Here is a 16,084-nt window from a genome sequence, read left to right on the forward strand (position 1 = left end):
TTTCTCTCTCTCTCTTTCTCTCCATTCCAATCAGGGAGTACTTTTCTCTAACCACTCACCTCGTCCACCTTCATGTAAAGACGTAAAGGTGACTGCTGTGTTCACTTCACTTTCACCACACAATAAAAGTGTGTCTCTCCAAGGATCTCTACGTTCTCAAGTTTGAGCCCGCCGGACTTGTTGTGTGGAATTATTAATTGGATTTTCTGGGGAGATGAGTTGATTGTAAGCTCTTTGTTCTTGCCAGTAAATGAAGTCCCATTGTCTGTAGGCTTGCGTCACAAAATGGCACCCTATTCCCTATATAGTGCCGGCCCTGGTCAAAAGAAGTGCACTATAAACGGTATAGGGTGTCATTTGGGACACATTTACCCCAGCCTTCCATCAGCATCAGAAACTGTTAGGCCTCTGCCTGGTTTGGTCTGTTTGCAGCCGGCTCAGTTAGATAGACAGGTGTGGCGGCTGGTGATTGATGCCCCTCAACTGGTCTCTCCTCTCTCTTCCAGATCCCCATCGAGGTGGCCCAGATCAGCTCTGTCAATCACCCGGTGAAGGTGGGCCTCTCCGATGCCTTTGTGGTGGTCCACAGGATCCAACAGATTCCCAGTGAGTCACGATGATGCAGAGAGTGCTGCGTCACTGCACGCACACGACTCCCTGCGTCGCTACATAAACATAAACCATCATCAACCACATCACACACACACGCGCATGCACGCACACCATTTACCACTCACATGTCACATACACACATACCACATTACACCTTTTACTACACACACACCATCAAACATCACTTCAGTTTTTTACTGTGTATATACCATCACATACCACCTCATACTGCATGACACCAAAGGATGGGTAGTGGATACATACAGTAAGCCAATCACATGACCAGTACAAGTTTTTTTCCCCCTCTCAAAACTCCTCCCTTGTGGGGCTGGAATATGGTGAAGTTGCCCCTAGACCAGGGTTAAAAAAAACACTCCAGGCCAAACTAGAACATCTAAAGATAGATATAAAGTATGGAGAAATGATATTGGACCTATATATTTTAAAATAACTGCCCCTTTTCTGGCCCGCAAATTGATTTTGTTGAACAAACAAGTTTTTTTTTAAAGTCTGTGCTGCCTTTTGTTGAATTCGAAATCCCAAAATTCACCCCTGCCCTATATGCTGATCTTGGTTCAGTTTTGCATTTCTCCCACTGGGGGAAGGGAAGTTGGTCCTAGATCTGAACCTCACCCCAAAGCGGCATTAGTTTAACCTTTTGTTGTGGACTCTCAAACGGCAGAATGGGTATGATTACATGGGCGCGGTCCAGAATTGTCTCTTTGCATGACGTTCCTTCCATTTTAGGCCCATTAAAGTTAAAAGAAAGAGGAGAAAGTCAACCTTTTCATCTGCTGCTAGACCCTCTCTGGGGCTTTCATTTAATGTTCAAGTCTGCGAAAATCATTCATTTAATTGCTTGTTGATGATATGTTCATAGGACTTGGCTTTTGAAGAATGTACAGTATTTGTTTCACGTAGCATTTTATAGCTTGTTATTTATAACATTTCGACTTTGTCTGGAATTATTAAATCGTGGGTAATAAGTACCTCTGCTCAGAAAACTTTAAAGACTCCCTGTTGGCACCCCATTGCCTATATAGTTGTCACGACTTCCACCGAAGGTGGTTCCTCTCCTTGTTCGGGCGGTGCTCGGCGGTCGGCGTCGCCGGCCTACTAGCCATCACCGATCCATTTTTCTTTTTTCGTTGGTTTTGTCTTTGGTTCATTCACACCTGGTTTTCATTTGCTTTCATTTCTGTGTGTATATTTACCCCTGTTTCCCGCTTAGGTTTGTACGGTGTTGTAGGAGAAGTAAGGAGCGTTGTTTTTTCTCCTTCCGTGAGTGACTGTGTGTTCCTATGTCTTGGGCGTTTATTGGTATTGTACCTGACCCATTTTTGGACTTGCCTATTAAAGACGCTACTTTGACATCTCTGCTCTCCTGCGCTTGACTACATTAGCTACCTCAGTACAAAGTCGCAACAATAGGGCACTACTTTTTTTTTAACCAAAGCCCTATGGGCACTACATAGGGAATAGGGGGCCATTTGGAACAAAGCCACTGTGGTCAGTAATAAAGGGTTTAGATGTTATAATGGGGAATTCAAACCTGCTGCTCAGCTGTTCTGTGAGTGTTGAGCTTCTGCGGTTGTTGACTACTGTTCTGAAAACCGTGGGTTCAGCTGTGCTCTTGTAACTGTAGCCACAGTAGCTCTCCCATAACACTCTTGTTGGTACTATACAGTTCCACTGTGTTTTTTCATTGTTCCCCTCTAATCAGGAACTCATTTAGACCTGGGACACCAGGTGGGTACAATTAATTATCAGGTAGAACAGAAAACCAGCAGGCTCCGGACCTCATAGGGTAAGAGATGAAAACCCCTGCTATAGAGGGTTCTCAGGCTTCCAAAGGACTTGTGTTAAACACTACCCTCTTTGATGCAGTCTTTCTAACGTTCAGCTCAGCTGGATGAAAACAGTCTCCTCGGCTGTGTCCCAAATGGCACCCTATTCCCTATGGGACCTTGTCAGAAGTAATGCACTATATAGGGAATAGGGTGACATTTGCGATGTGGGGTGGTGGGGGCTGAGGAGTATTTTTCTCCACTCATACAAGAGTAATAAAGGCCTAGTTTCTTTCAATTATTATAATAATATTTTTTTAATCAGGAGGTGCTGCCGCACCCTCAGCACCCCTACTTCCCGTGGCTATGACACCAGGAGGTGCTGACTCTGCAGGTACCAGATTACATTTGGACCTGGCGAAATGTGGAAACTATACCCGTCCACTAGGGGCAGCGTGAGCGCCTATTACTGTACGGTAGGCTCACTAGGGCATTGTGAATGGGCGTTTAAGCTGCAGTGCTAGGCATGCATTTTTTTGTTATTTTTAAACCTTTCCTAAACCTTAATCCTTAACTTACCCAATTAATGCCTAAACTTAAGTTTAACCCTATCCCTAACTTTAACCCTAACGTTAACCATTCAGAATTAACGCCGAAACTTTTTGGGACTGACAAAGAAGATACGGCACCAGATGGTGTAACTTAAACTTCAAGCCATGGCGTAATTCTGTTGCTGCAGTTATACCATTTTATTTGGAGATTCAGTTGCAAAGTTCTGTCTGTTCTTGCCTGAAAGACTGTAAAATGCTGAGCCAGCTTCCTCACAAACTTTTACTGGGTTCACTTCTTTATTTATTTTTAGTTGAATGGACGTACAATACAGCCCAAACAGTAGTACTGTACTCCCTCTGAAGTAAACTATTGGTTTACTAATTTCCTGTATGAGAGGCCTCTCCTTTGGAAGTGTAATATCATAAAAACATACATTTGATCATATATTTCATATACCCAGTGAATGGTGGCGAATGTGATATGTCTAGAGAGGAGAGAAATAGGCAGGTTGAACATGGAGAACATGGAGAAGGTGATATTTGGGCAGAGAGCAGACACCCATGTCTGTCTGTCTGTCTGTCTGGAGAGAAAGGTTAGGATTAGCATCTTGGGTCTTCTGTCGGTCAAAAGGGCAGGACAATCTCTCGGGAAACCTAGCTGCCCAATTACGCGAGCCTTCCAGACGAGCTAAATACCTTCTATGCTCCCTTCGAGCCAAGCAACACTGAACCATGTGTAAGAGCACCACCTGTTCCAGACGACTGTGTGATCACGCTCTCCGTAGCCAATGTGAGTAAGACTTTTTAAACAGGTTAACATTCACAAGGCCGCAGGGCCAGACGAATTACCAGGATGCGTGCTCAGAGCCTGCGCTGACCAGCTGGCAAGTGTCTTCACTAACATTTTCAACCTCTCCCTGACCCAGTCTTTAATGCATAAATATTTAGAGCAGACCACCACACTACCTGTGCCCAATGACTATCGCCCTGTAGCACTCACATCTGTAGCCATGAAATACTTTGAAAGGCTGGTCATGGCTCACACTTATCACCATCATCCCAGACACCCTGGACCCACTCCAATTTGCATACTGCCCCAACAGATCTACAGATGACGCAATCTCTATTGCACTCCACGATCAGCTCTTTTGTTTTGCGGATGTTAAGAGAGAGGTTGTTGTCCTGGCATCACGCTGCCATTTCCCACTTGGACAAAAGGAACACCAACGTGAGAATGCTGTTCATTGACTACAGCTCAGCGTGGTAGGTGATAGGCCTGATCACCGACAACGATGATACATTCTATAGGGAGGAGGTTAGAGACCTGGCAGTGTGGTGCCAGGACAACAACCTCTCTCTTAACATCAGCAAAACAAAAGAGCTGATCGTGGACTACAGGAAATGGGGGGCCGAGCACACCCCCTTCAACATTGACGGGGTCGTAGTGGAGACGGTCGAGAGCTTCAACTTCCTCGGTCTTCACATCACTAAGGACCTATCATGGTCCAAAAACACGAGCACAGTCACGAAGAGGGCACGACAACACCTTTTCCCCCTCAGGAGGTTGAAAAGATTTCACATGGGCCCTCAGTTCTTTAAAAAAGTTATACAGCTGCACCATTGAGAGCATCTTGACTGGCTGCGTCACCACTTTGTATAGAAACTCCTCGGCACCCGACCGCAAGGTTCTACAGAGGGTAATGCGTATAGCCCAGTACATCACTGGTGCCGAGCTCTCTGACATCCAGGACCTCTATACCAGGCGGTTTCAGAGGAAGGCCCTAAAAAAGGCTCCAGCCACCCAAGTCACAGACTTTTCTCTCTGCTACCGCACGGCAAGTGTTACCAATGCACTAAATCTGGAACCAACAGGACCCTGAACAGCTTCTACCTCCAAGCCATAAGTCTTCTAAAGAGTTAATTAAATAGTTAACCAAATAGTTACCCGGACTATCTGCATTGATCCTTTTTGCACTCACTTTCATGACTGATCACTTACTCTGCTGCTATTGTTGACAATCTGTCACTTTATTCCTAGTTATATGTACATATCTACCTCAATGACCTCGTACCCCTGCACATTGACTCAGTACTGGTAGTTATTGTATATAGCCTAGTTATCGTTACTCGTTTTTTAATCTATTGTAACTTTTATTATTACGTGTTTGACTTTTCTATTATTTCTCTATTTTCTTTCTCTCTGCATTTTTGGGAAGGGCCCGTAACTAAGTATTTCACTGTTAGCCCACACCTGTTGCTTGTGATGAATACAAATGTTTTGATTTGATTCATTGTGGATATGAGACATCAGTAAAAGCGAGAACACACACACCCTGATCTGGTCCCCTGTCCCCTGGACAGCAGGTAGAATGGATCCTTCTGCAGTATTGATTGCACTGGCCCAGAATTCCACCCAGCTCTGAAACTCAGACTGTGTCAGATGGCTGGTTTACTTTGATCTGATTTCCTGCTGTGTAATCCCAATCCCTACAGCTGCGTGGAACTCATTTTTCACTCTCCTGGAAGAAAATAATGTCTTTTGAAAGGTAGATCAACCTTTTAAGGACCGGTTGTTCTTTTCGACACATCTGCTGATACTTGTAGTGTTAACGAATGTACATGAAAATGGTATTTGAAGTTATCTCTCGTATTCTAATATGGTTATGTATTTAGACTAGAATGATTGCTTCGTGGCTTTAAGCTCCAAGCATCAGAGCGTACCAAACCCTATACCTTTATATAGTGCACTACTTGAGTGGGCTCTGGTCAAAAGTACTGAACTTTATAGGGAATAGGGTGCCATTTGGGAAGAGCACAGGCAGCTGATGGGCTGAGTGTTCAGTGTACAGGAGTGAACTCATGTCGAGTCAATAAGTGTCTCTGCTGCCAATTACCGGCCTGAGCACACACAGCTAGCACAGCCGAGAGGCTTCCTATAACCCACTCCTTTAGCCACGTTCACGCTTAATTTGTGAAATTAAACATTTTACTATGCTAGCTAGCTATTTCCAGGCCATGGCGTTTGGGCCTGGCCTGTGCTGCACTGGCAGCAGCAGAGGGAGGATTTGCCGGCATCCCATGGACAGGCGAGATAATTACCAGGTCAGGTGCTAGCGGCATGGAGGCCCGCTGGTCTTCCTGTGTTAAAACCTTTAAACCCAGGCTTTTATTTAGCCACCCCCGGGCTGGGCAGCCAGATTCATGGACAGCCAGACTCCCAGTCACCTTAATGCATTATTCTGATGATGTTTTCAAAACCAGAAGCGCCTCAGTCCTTTTAATACCTGTCTGAGTTTATTCTTATGCTAATTCACCATGGTAAATGTACAATAGCAGGCCCAGGATTAGCTCACCTCATTATTATACAGGCAGAGGAGGAGGTCAGCTTGACGTCCTTGCGTGTATTCATCATATCCATTCATATTGTGATATTGCTGAATTTCCATGTCCAATGTCCAATAAACAGTGATTGCAAAGATTTTGGGGAGGAGATAATGGAAACAATTTGCTCAAAAGCAAGAGAGCTTGCCGTGTGGTGGTAAGGATTCTGAATTAATGAGTTGATATGAAAGCTGCATGATTGATTATCTTGATGGCAGGAAATACACGTGTATGGAATTACAGCTTTTATAACCCATCGGGAATAGGAATAGAATAGGGATCTAACCTCACTGTCACGTTTCTGACCTTATTTCCTTTATTTTCGTTAGTTAGTATGGTCAGGGCGTGAGTTGGGGTGGGCAGTCTATGTTCTGTGTTTCTATGTTTAGGTTTGTCATTTGGCCTGATATGGTTCTCAATCAGAGGCAGGTGTTTTTCATTGTCTCTGATTGGGAACCATATTTAGGTAGCCTGTTTTCACTGTTGGTTTGTGGGTGTTTGTTTCCTGTGTCAGTGTTCGTGCCACACGGGACTGTTTTCGGTTAGGTTACTTTGTTATTTTGTATTTGTGTCTTGTTCAGTTGTTTATATTAACACATGGACACTTACTACGCTGCGTCTTGGTCCGATCCCTGCTACACCTCCTCTTCAGACGAAGAGGAGGAAATCTGCCGTTACACTCAGTCAGGGTCCAATGTGATATTCTGTTCTGCCCAGTGATTATTATTATTATTATCACAGGGCTGTTGGAACAGTGTGAGTAATGAAAATCTGCCCGGGTATTTATTCTATTTCTCCTTCCAGCAGACTTGGACTCCACTGTGACACAGGTACAAGGGCTACTGGCAAATAAAGCACTGTTCAGAATTTAGATTCCCGTATTCCTTCATTGACTTTTAACACATTTCACAAGGTCTCCACATCACATTTCCAATGATTCTCATCCAACTTTCAGGGGTGAATGAATAAGAAACCATTTCCTTGGCTGGACCCTTCTTAGGTGTGTACCAGACCAGTAGCCTATTTTCCATTGTATTTTGGGGAGATATTGGGCCAGTGCATAATTTTGCATGAGCGTGCCCTTTAATTAGATTATGGCCTAATTGACCCTTGTGTGCATAATTGATGACACACTTCTACAAAGCTCCTTTTGTTTGATGGTATTGGAGCAGGACAGCTAAATCCACATTACCACTTTTGATGCTCAGGCTGAGACTGTAACTGCTGTGAGTTAAAGCTTCCTAACTCCCAGACCCGCTGTTTCCCATAGGTGCAGATCTAGGATCAGCTTCCCCTCCCTAATCCTAACCTTTGCTAGTAGAGGGAAAATGCTAAACTGACCCAAGATCCAACTAGCTCTCACAGTCTCGTCAGAATTAGACATTCATCCATGTTTCTCAAACATCAAATTTAAGTTGTTGCAAACGTAACATTTTAAAGGGTTTAAGATTAAGGTAAGGGTTAAGGTTGGGGGTAGGCTTAAAACAAAAATCTGCTGTTGGAATCGAACTTGCAATCTTTGGAATCAGAGGCAGATGCTTACGCCCGAGCAAAACCGAAACCTACTTGAAGGTAACAGCGCTCACTGTTGCCCCTAGTGGCCGGTTTCCACATCATCTCCCGACGTCCTCAGACATAGCTGGATGTCGTATACTCACTTGTATTATGGGTGACCTGGCTGCCAAGATCAGCATCTGAGAGCAACTTCACCCTACACCCCTAGACTCATCCACCTCCAGAGGAAATCCGAGGCAGGTGACCGAGTCTGGATAGCCTGTCCACAGAGCAGCACCACCAGGCAGGCAGAGAGAGAGCGAGAGACCTCCCCCCCCTCCTCTGGCCCCTCAATGCTATCATTGGACTTGATCATCCTAATGCCTGTGGCTAGAGGAAGCCAGCCATAGGGGAGGGTAGAAGGTGGGTGGGATGGGTTTCAGGGTCAAGTCAGCTAATACTGTACAGTATGCCTTGGTCAGATGTTTTTGGTGCCAAAACCAAGTATGTTTTGACTGTTTTCACACATTCTAATGTCTCCATAGTTCTGTTTTCTCACCTGTATTAGAAAAATGAATACTCATAGGCTGCTTCTCAAGTGGCACTCTATTCTCTATATACAGTTGAAGTCGGAAGTTTACATACACCTTAGCGAAATACATTTAAACTCCGTTTTTCACAATTCCTGACATTTAATCCTTGTAAAAATAGCCTTCCACAAGCTTCCCACAATAAGTTGGGTGAATTTTGCCCATTCCTCCTGACAGAGCTGGTATAACTGAGTCAGGTTTGTAGGCCTCCTGCCCACAAATGTTCTATAGGATTGAGGTCAGGGCTTTATGATGGCCACTCCAATACCTTGACGTTGTTGTCCTTAAGCCATTTTGCCACAACTTTGGTTATTGTCCATTTGGAAGACTCATTTGCGACCAAGCTTTAACTTCCTGGCTGATGTCTTGAGATGTTGCTTCAATATAGCCACATCATTTTCCTTCCTCATGTTGCCGTCTATTTTGTGAAGTGTACCAGTCCCTCCTGCAGCAAAGCACCCCCACAACATGATGCTGCCACCCCCATGCTTCACGGTTGGGATGGTGTTCTTCGGCTTGCAAGCCTCCCCCTTTTTCCTCCAAACATAACGATGGTCAATATGGCCAAACAGTTATATTTTTCTTTCATCAGACCAGAGGACATTTCTCCAAAAAGTACGATCTTTGTCCCCATGTGCAGTTGCAAACCGTAGTCTGGCTTTTTTATTGTGGTTTTGGAGCAGTGGCTTCTTCCTTGCTGAGCGGCCTTTCAGGTTATGTCGATATAGGACTCGTTTTACTGTGGATATAGATACTTGTGCACCTGTTTCCTCCAGCATCTTCACAAGGTCCTTTGCTGTTGTTCTGGGATTGATTTGCACTTTTCGCACCAAAGTACGTTCATCTCTAGGAGACAGAACGCGTCTCCTTCCTGAGCAGTATGATGGCTGCGTGGTCCTAAGGTGTTTATACTTGCGTACTATTGTTTGTACAGGTACACCTCCAATTAACTCAAGTTACGTCAATTAAACCTATCAGAAGCTTCTAAAGCCATGACATCATTTTCTGGAATTTTCCAAGCTGTGGCACAGTCAACTTAGTGTATGTAAACTTCTGACCCACTGGAATTGTGATACAGTGAATTACAAGTGAAATAATCTGTCTGTAAACGATTGTTGGAAAAATGACTTGTGTCATGCACAAAGTAGATGTCCTAACCAACTTGCCAAAACTATAGTTTGTTAACAAGAAATTTGTAGAGTGACTCCAACCTAAGTGTATGTAAACTTCCGACTTCAACTGTAGTGCAATGCTTTTGACCGGGGGTGTTGCGTGAAACGATAACTATCAGGTAGTGCTGATCGATTAGTGCTTTTTGAGGTTGGTTCAGTTTCGGTTCGATTATTTAAAAAATAATCATGTTTTCGATTTCAGTTTCGGGAAAAAAAAGACAAATGCATTATGTGAGTTGAATGCTGTAACAACACAGAGTAAAACAATTAATAAAAGTCCACTTATGGTAGTGACTGCCCATTACTACTTATCACTTATTAACCATTATTTATTCACATTTCTTTATTTTAATAAAATATTTGTTTTATTTGATGACTTTATGATTTAATTCCAAGTCATCGTCTCGTCTCTATAGAGCTGCTGCATATGCTGTCTGACAAAATCACAATTTTAGTAGATCTTCAAAGCAATTAAGACATACATTTATGACTGATGAATACCAACTATCAATCACTTAGATCATGTATTTTCAGGTAGAGCTACGTCGCAAGCAACTGCTTTCTATCCCTCTTGTACAATCTCTCTTATCTCCATCAATGAGGTCTCCATGTTTGCACTACACAAACCGGACAAGTAAGCGTGCGCGCAATGGATTATGGTCATTAATTACCACGTTTTCTGTGCTAATCTTTTTTAAATCTTTTATTTTATTTATCCTTTTTTCTCCCCAATTTCGTGGTATCCAATTGGTAGTTACAGTCTTGTCCCCTCGCTGTAACTCCCATACGGACTCAGGAGAGGTGAAGGTCGAGAGCCGTGCGTCCTCCTAAACACAAACCAACCAAGCCGCACTGCTTCTTGACACAATGCCCACTTAACCCGGAAGCCAGCAACACCAATGTGTCGGTGGAAACATCGTACACCTGGCGACCGTGTCAGCGTGCACTGCGGCCGGCCTGTCACAGGAGTCGCTAGTGTGCGATGGGACAAGGACATCCCTGCTGGCCTAACCATCCCCTAACCCAGACAATGCTGGGCCAATTGTGCGCCGCCCCATTCGTCTCCCGGTCGCGGCCGGCTGCGATCATGCCTGGACTCAAACCCAGAATCTATAGTTGCACAGCTAGCAGTGCCTTAGACCACTGCTCCACTCGGGAGGCTTTCTGCTCTAAACTATCTAGAATATTGAGCTGTTGAAAACTATAACCCCCTACTACATCGCACAGTTCGAGCTTGATCTAATTTATCTCTACAGAAACTGAGCATTGAACTCGCAGAAAAAACGCGATTTAAGTGCAATTCAAACAATTGAACCGATGTCAGTCAATTAGTTGTTTAAAAACAGAAAAGTAACAGAAAAGTTGGTTATTCGCTCAGCACTATTATTTGGCTGATAGTGGGGTCCTCATGGAAAAACTGGGCTGGTGTGGGGGCCTCGAGGAATCGGCCCTGAAATGGCGGAGACGATTTCTGGTCCCAGTCTGCCACTGCGGTATCTAGATCCACAGTTGCACACAACAGAATAATGGCTTTGCTCTTAGATGAAAATTCATCCAAGCAGGCAAAATGTGTTCATTTTATATTGGTAAATAATGTATGAGTGTATACAATAAGTGTATATAATGAATGGGGCTCGCTAGCAGTCAAACTCATTGCTGTATATGTTCCACTGCCATTGTGCTGTTTATTGAATTTCAATGTTCTATCTCATTGCTCAAGCAAGTGTGTGTATTATAGAAAATGTAATGCGTCGACCAATGTCATACGGGCTACGTTAAATAATTACTCTCGCTGATCTACATAAACGTCCCATTGTATTCCAGGAATTTCAGTCACATTAACTTGAATTAAGGATTTAAACACACCAGGAAAATGACTGGAATTAAGGAATTAACCAGCAAAGCTTTTGCGTTTATGAGATTACTATGGCAGAGCTATGCCTTGTCATTTTAATTTAATTAGGATTTACAGTATAATATATAATATTATAATCCTTTCTATCTGTGCATAGTTTAGTGCAGTGCCGGGGGGAGATGCATAGACTGCAAAACCAAGTGGGCCATTTTACACTAAGATTGAAAAAGCGACTTATTACAAACTCTCCGTTTTACCTAGCCTGGTCCTGGTGACTGCTGCAGCAGATTATCTTAGTCACTGGGGGAGCATCCCAAATGGCACCCTATTCCTTACATAGTGCACTATGTTTGACCAGGCCCCATTGACCAGAGCCCTATAGGCCCTAGTCAAACGTAGTGCACTATATAGGGAATAGGGTGTCATTTGGGACGTTGCCTGGGAGGAACTGGGGTCTTTCAACAGGGATATCACCTCTAATGGGACATTTTTTTCCCACCCCTTTGCCAAGTTGCAGGCTGTCTGATAGAGAGAGAGTGAGAGAGAGAAAACTAAAGGAATGCTCTTCTCTCTTCCCATATGGCCTGATTCCGCCTCTCCGTTCTCTAATTCTCTCTCGCTCTCCTCCTCAGGAACCACTTGTCCTAGTTTTAGCTCTCCGAGGAAGATTTGTGACCGTTTTCTCTCTCGCTCTTTCCTTCCTTCCCTCCCTCTCTTTCCCTTTCTCTCACTCACTCCATTCAGATGTTCGTAGGAGAACGATCTATGAGTACCATCGCGTGGAGCTGACGAAGACCAAAATCACCAACTCCACAGCAGTGGAAATGATGCCTCTACCGAGTAAGCTGGATTCCTTTGATAGACGTGGCTCATGATATGATATATGATAATGACAACACAAGTAGGCCCCCATGAACTAGCCTAGGTTCTAGATAAAGTCATAGGTGAAACGTAGAGCCAATAGATGTCAAGCTAATAGACTTTCCTTCAGACGGTATCCCATCATTTCAGGGACACCTGTGAGTCAAAACTCCTATCTTTTAGAAACATCTGGTTTGCATTTAGCAAACTACAACATTCTAGCTATGGATTTCTATGTTGGTGTTTTGACAATTGGTATGAATGTATCAAGCGTCTCAGAGTTGGTGTTCTAATTTACGATCAGATTAGCCTTTAATATCTAAATGAATAAGATTACATGGACATGGGAGACCTGATCCTAGATCAGCACTTCTATTCTGAGATGCTTAATATATTGTTTTGCATTGTCAACAACAACAATCTAGCAATCTATATATAGATTTCTATATTGAGTTTTGACTGAGTCAGTAGACGTGTGTGTGTTGTGACGTGTGTGTGTTGTGACGTGTGTGTGTTGTGACGTGTGTGTGTTGTGACGTGTGTGTATCCTGTTCCCTCCATTAGCATGTCTCCAGTTCACCAGCTGTAGCAGCTGCATCTCCTCCCAGATCAACTTCAACTGCAGCTGGTGCCACCGTCTTCGCAGGTCAGACACCCCTCTATACCCCTTACTGTATGTCTTTGTCTGCATCCCAAATGCCGCCCTACTACCTATGTGCTCTGATCAAACGTAGTGCACAATATAGGGAATAGGGGCCATTTGGGACGGAGACCATATTTTTCTCTTTTCCATCCAACATTCTACCTTTCTGTTCTCCCCTCCATCTCCATCGGTCGCTCAGTCTCCCTGTCTTTCTTCTCCCTCCTTTAAATGTTGCTATTAGTTCCAGTCACTCAGCACCTCTCTTAGCTAGCTATTGAGTGTGCGGTGTATGTATTGACATGTGGCTATCATCTGGAGACTGACCCTCCCCTATTCCCTCGGCCCAGTGTTTGTGTCCCAAATGGCACCCTATTCCCTGTATAGTGCACTCCTTTAAACAGAGCCCTGGACCCTTGTCAAAAGTTGTGCCCTATATACTGTAAATAGGGAATAAGGTGCAATTTGGGAGGGAGCCAGTGAGTCCTGGTGATGTTCAGTCGTTTTTCCTTATTGATGGCGCGCAAAGGAAAGACAGGGAAGGAATTGAACAACAGAGGGAGAGAACATGAGATCCGACCCATTACTCTTGTTTTTTTGCGAAATGGAGAATTCCCCTCTCTCACACCTACTCTCTCGCTCTCTCTCCGCTCTCTCTCTCTCTCCTTTCCCCTTGACCATTTGTCTTTCTATCTGTCACACCCTCGCACAAAAAGGTAAATATTTGAGACAGTGTAGAATGTTATTGCACGGATAGGATATTACCTGCCTGTTGTGAGATGTGAATGATGGAGGTTTGGACAGCGTTGTTGGAGTGTTGTTGGAGCATTGTTTTAGCGTTGGATCGCAGCGTTTGGGTTCAGAAGACAGGGAAGCATAAATGAATCATGAAGCAGAGAATGTGTTCCGGGCATGTTGTTATCCATTTGAGGTTTGTAAATGTCCAAGTTAAAAGCTGTTAGTTATCAAGTGCACTGAAAGCTTTTGGGCCTCAGTTCTTGGAAAATGTCTGTTGGATTTAGCGGAGATGATTTGACTACTCCCCTGACTCCCCTCCTCCTATGTCTCTACACTTTGTCCACATCCCAAATGGCAGCCTAATATTCCCCTGTGGACACTGGTCAAAAGTAGTGTACTATATTGGAAAAAGGGTACCACTAGGGAAGAAGCCTTTTAGTGGCCTATGCATCCATAATGAAACGACCCCATAGTTATTTTAGATGAATCGTTTATTCCGAGAGTGACGATGCGCAATTTAGGAGACGTGCAGTACACGCACCGGGGCCACTGGGCTTTGTGAGGTCACTAAAGGTCAGGGTTTAGCCTTCTCCTCTCTGTCTCCTCTCGGTCTCCTCTCTCCATCCAACTTAGAAAATAATAATACAACCATGTGTGCATAAATTTGATGTATTGGTGGCTCTGGGAATCAAACCCATAATCATGGCATTGCAAGCACAATGCTCTACCAATTTAGCCATACAGGATCACAGCTGGCAATGTATCCATATTCTGTACCCTCCAGAAGAAGACTAATTCTACCCTTTACGTGCACCACCTCAGCAGTTTATTAGAGCTGCGATGACACAATATAGGCCTGAATTATAATGATCTAATTACGCTGCATTTTAATGAGATTTAAACGCGCGCGTGCTGCATCACACCGTTAGGGCTCGCTCCGTCCTTTGTGTCCTTCAACAACAAACTTCGCTTGAAAAGTCAAATGAATGCACAGTTTAAACAAGCTAATTGAAATGCATTGCAGCATTGTTGGGCAGTAGGTTAATGAAAGAAAGACGCCTATGATTTAAGAGAGCGACCGTAATGAACCCTCTCTCTTTCTCTCTCTACCTCTCTCTCTCTCTCTCTCTACCTCTCTCCCTCTACACCCCACCTCTCTCTACCTCTCTCTATCTCTCTCTCTACCTCTCTCCCTCTTTACCTCTCGCCTTCTCTCTCTATACTTCTCTCTCTCGCTCTCTACCCCTCTCTCTCTGTCTCTCTCTGTCTCTCTCTCTGTCTCTCTCTACCACTCTCTCTCTCTACCTCTCTCTATACCTCTCTCTCTCTAAATCTCTCTCTACCTCTCCTTCTCTCTCTCTCTCTACCTCTCGCTCTCTCTCTCGACCTCTCTTTCTCTCTCTATACCTCTCTCTCTCTCTCTCTCTCTCTACCTCTCCTTCTCTCTCTCTCTCTACCTCTCGCCCTCTCTCTCTCTGTGATGTGTAAGAACCTGCTCGTTGGGTACCTGCTCTCCCATGTGTTTCAGGCTAAATCAGCTCATTGGGTCCCTCTGATGTATGCAAGCTGGGCGCTGGGCTGGGTTGGACAATTAAAAGCGGGTTGGAGCTAATAAAGCATGCAAGGCATCCCTATGGACCAGCGACTTGCCGTGGTTACCAATACTGCCCGAGCGCTCATTTGGTGAGAAAGAGACGATTTGTTTACTCAAAAACACAGCTGGTGTGCATCATGAATGTACTATCAAAATGACTGCCGCCACATAAAATTTCAAAGAGATCTTGCGCTTGAATAGGATGCGGTCACTCTGCGTACTTCATTCAATCACATTGCATGTGTGTGGAGATAGATTGAGTGTCGTGCCAAGAGTGTAATGATGGTTTCAACATTCCTACACACTGATAAGCTTAACGTTCGCTATGTAGACCCAGTGAGCTTTAGTAACCCTCAAACCGCTGGTAGTAAATCCATATAATGTCAAGAAATATGGCCCATTGGTATGAGATAGACTAAATATCTTTGAATGCACCCGCAATGTAACCGAGACCAAAGAGTCTTTTAAACCCAATAAAGAAATGCATCCTCTCTGCCATGAAAGAGGGGGGCGAAAACGACAAGACCGTACAGGAACCTTCTCCCATGTGTATTCATTTATATTCAAATGAGGCAGCTCAACCCATTTATAATTAGCGGTGTGGTGGCTGAGTGGATGTTGGAAGGAAGGTTTGGAATGCATCCCAAATGGCACCCTATTCCCTATATAGTGTGCTACTTTTGACCCGGGCCCATAGGGGAATAGGGTGCCATTTGGGATGTTGGATGGCATTGAGGTAAAACCTAAATGAGAAAGGATCCGAAGGGACTGGTCAGACCTGTGTTGCAGTAATATCCTTGGCCTGTCTC

At 44.2% G+C, this 16,084-nt stretch overlaps 1 protein-coding gene across 1 annotated transcript in view; it reads left to right on the forward strand.

The window, feature by feature from the left end:
* plxdc2b (plexin domain containing 2b) overlaps nt 1–16,084 on the forward strand; it is a 165,287-nt gene that overhangs the window by 116,923 nt on the left and 32,280 nt on the right. The window contains exons 7-9 of the mRNA XM_023972740.2: nt 507–606; nt 12,187–12,282; nt 12,868–12,949. Coding sequence (XP_023828508.1) covers nt 507–606; nt 12,187–12,282; nt 12,868–12,949 — 278 coding nt within the window. The remainder of the gene's footprint in view (nt 1–506; nt 607–12,186; nt 12,283–12,867; nt 12,950–16,084) is intronic.

This window comes from Salvelinus sp. IW2-2015, linkage group LG27 (assembly GCF_002910315.2).
Source record: "Salvelinus sp. IW2-2015 linkage group LG27, ASM291031v2, whole genome shotgun sequence".
In the NCBI taxonomy this organism is placed as follows: domain Eukaryota; kingdom Metazoa; phylum Chordata; class Actinopteri; order Salmoniformes; family Salmonidae; genus Salvelinus; species Salvelinus sp. IW2-2015.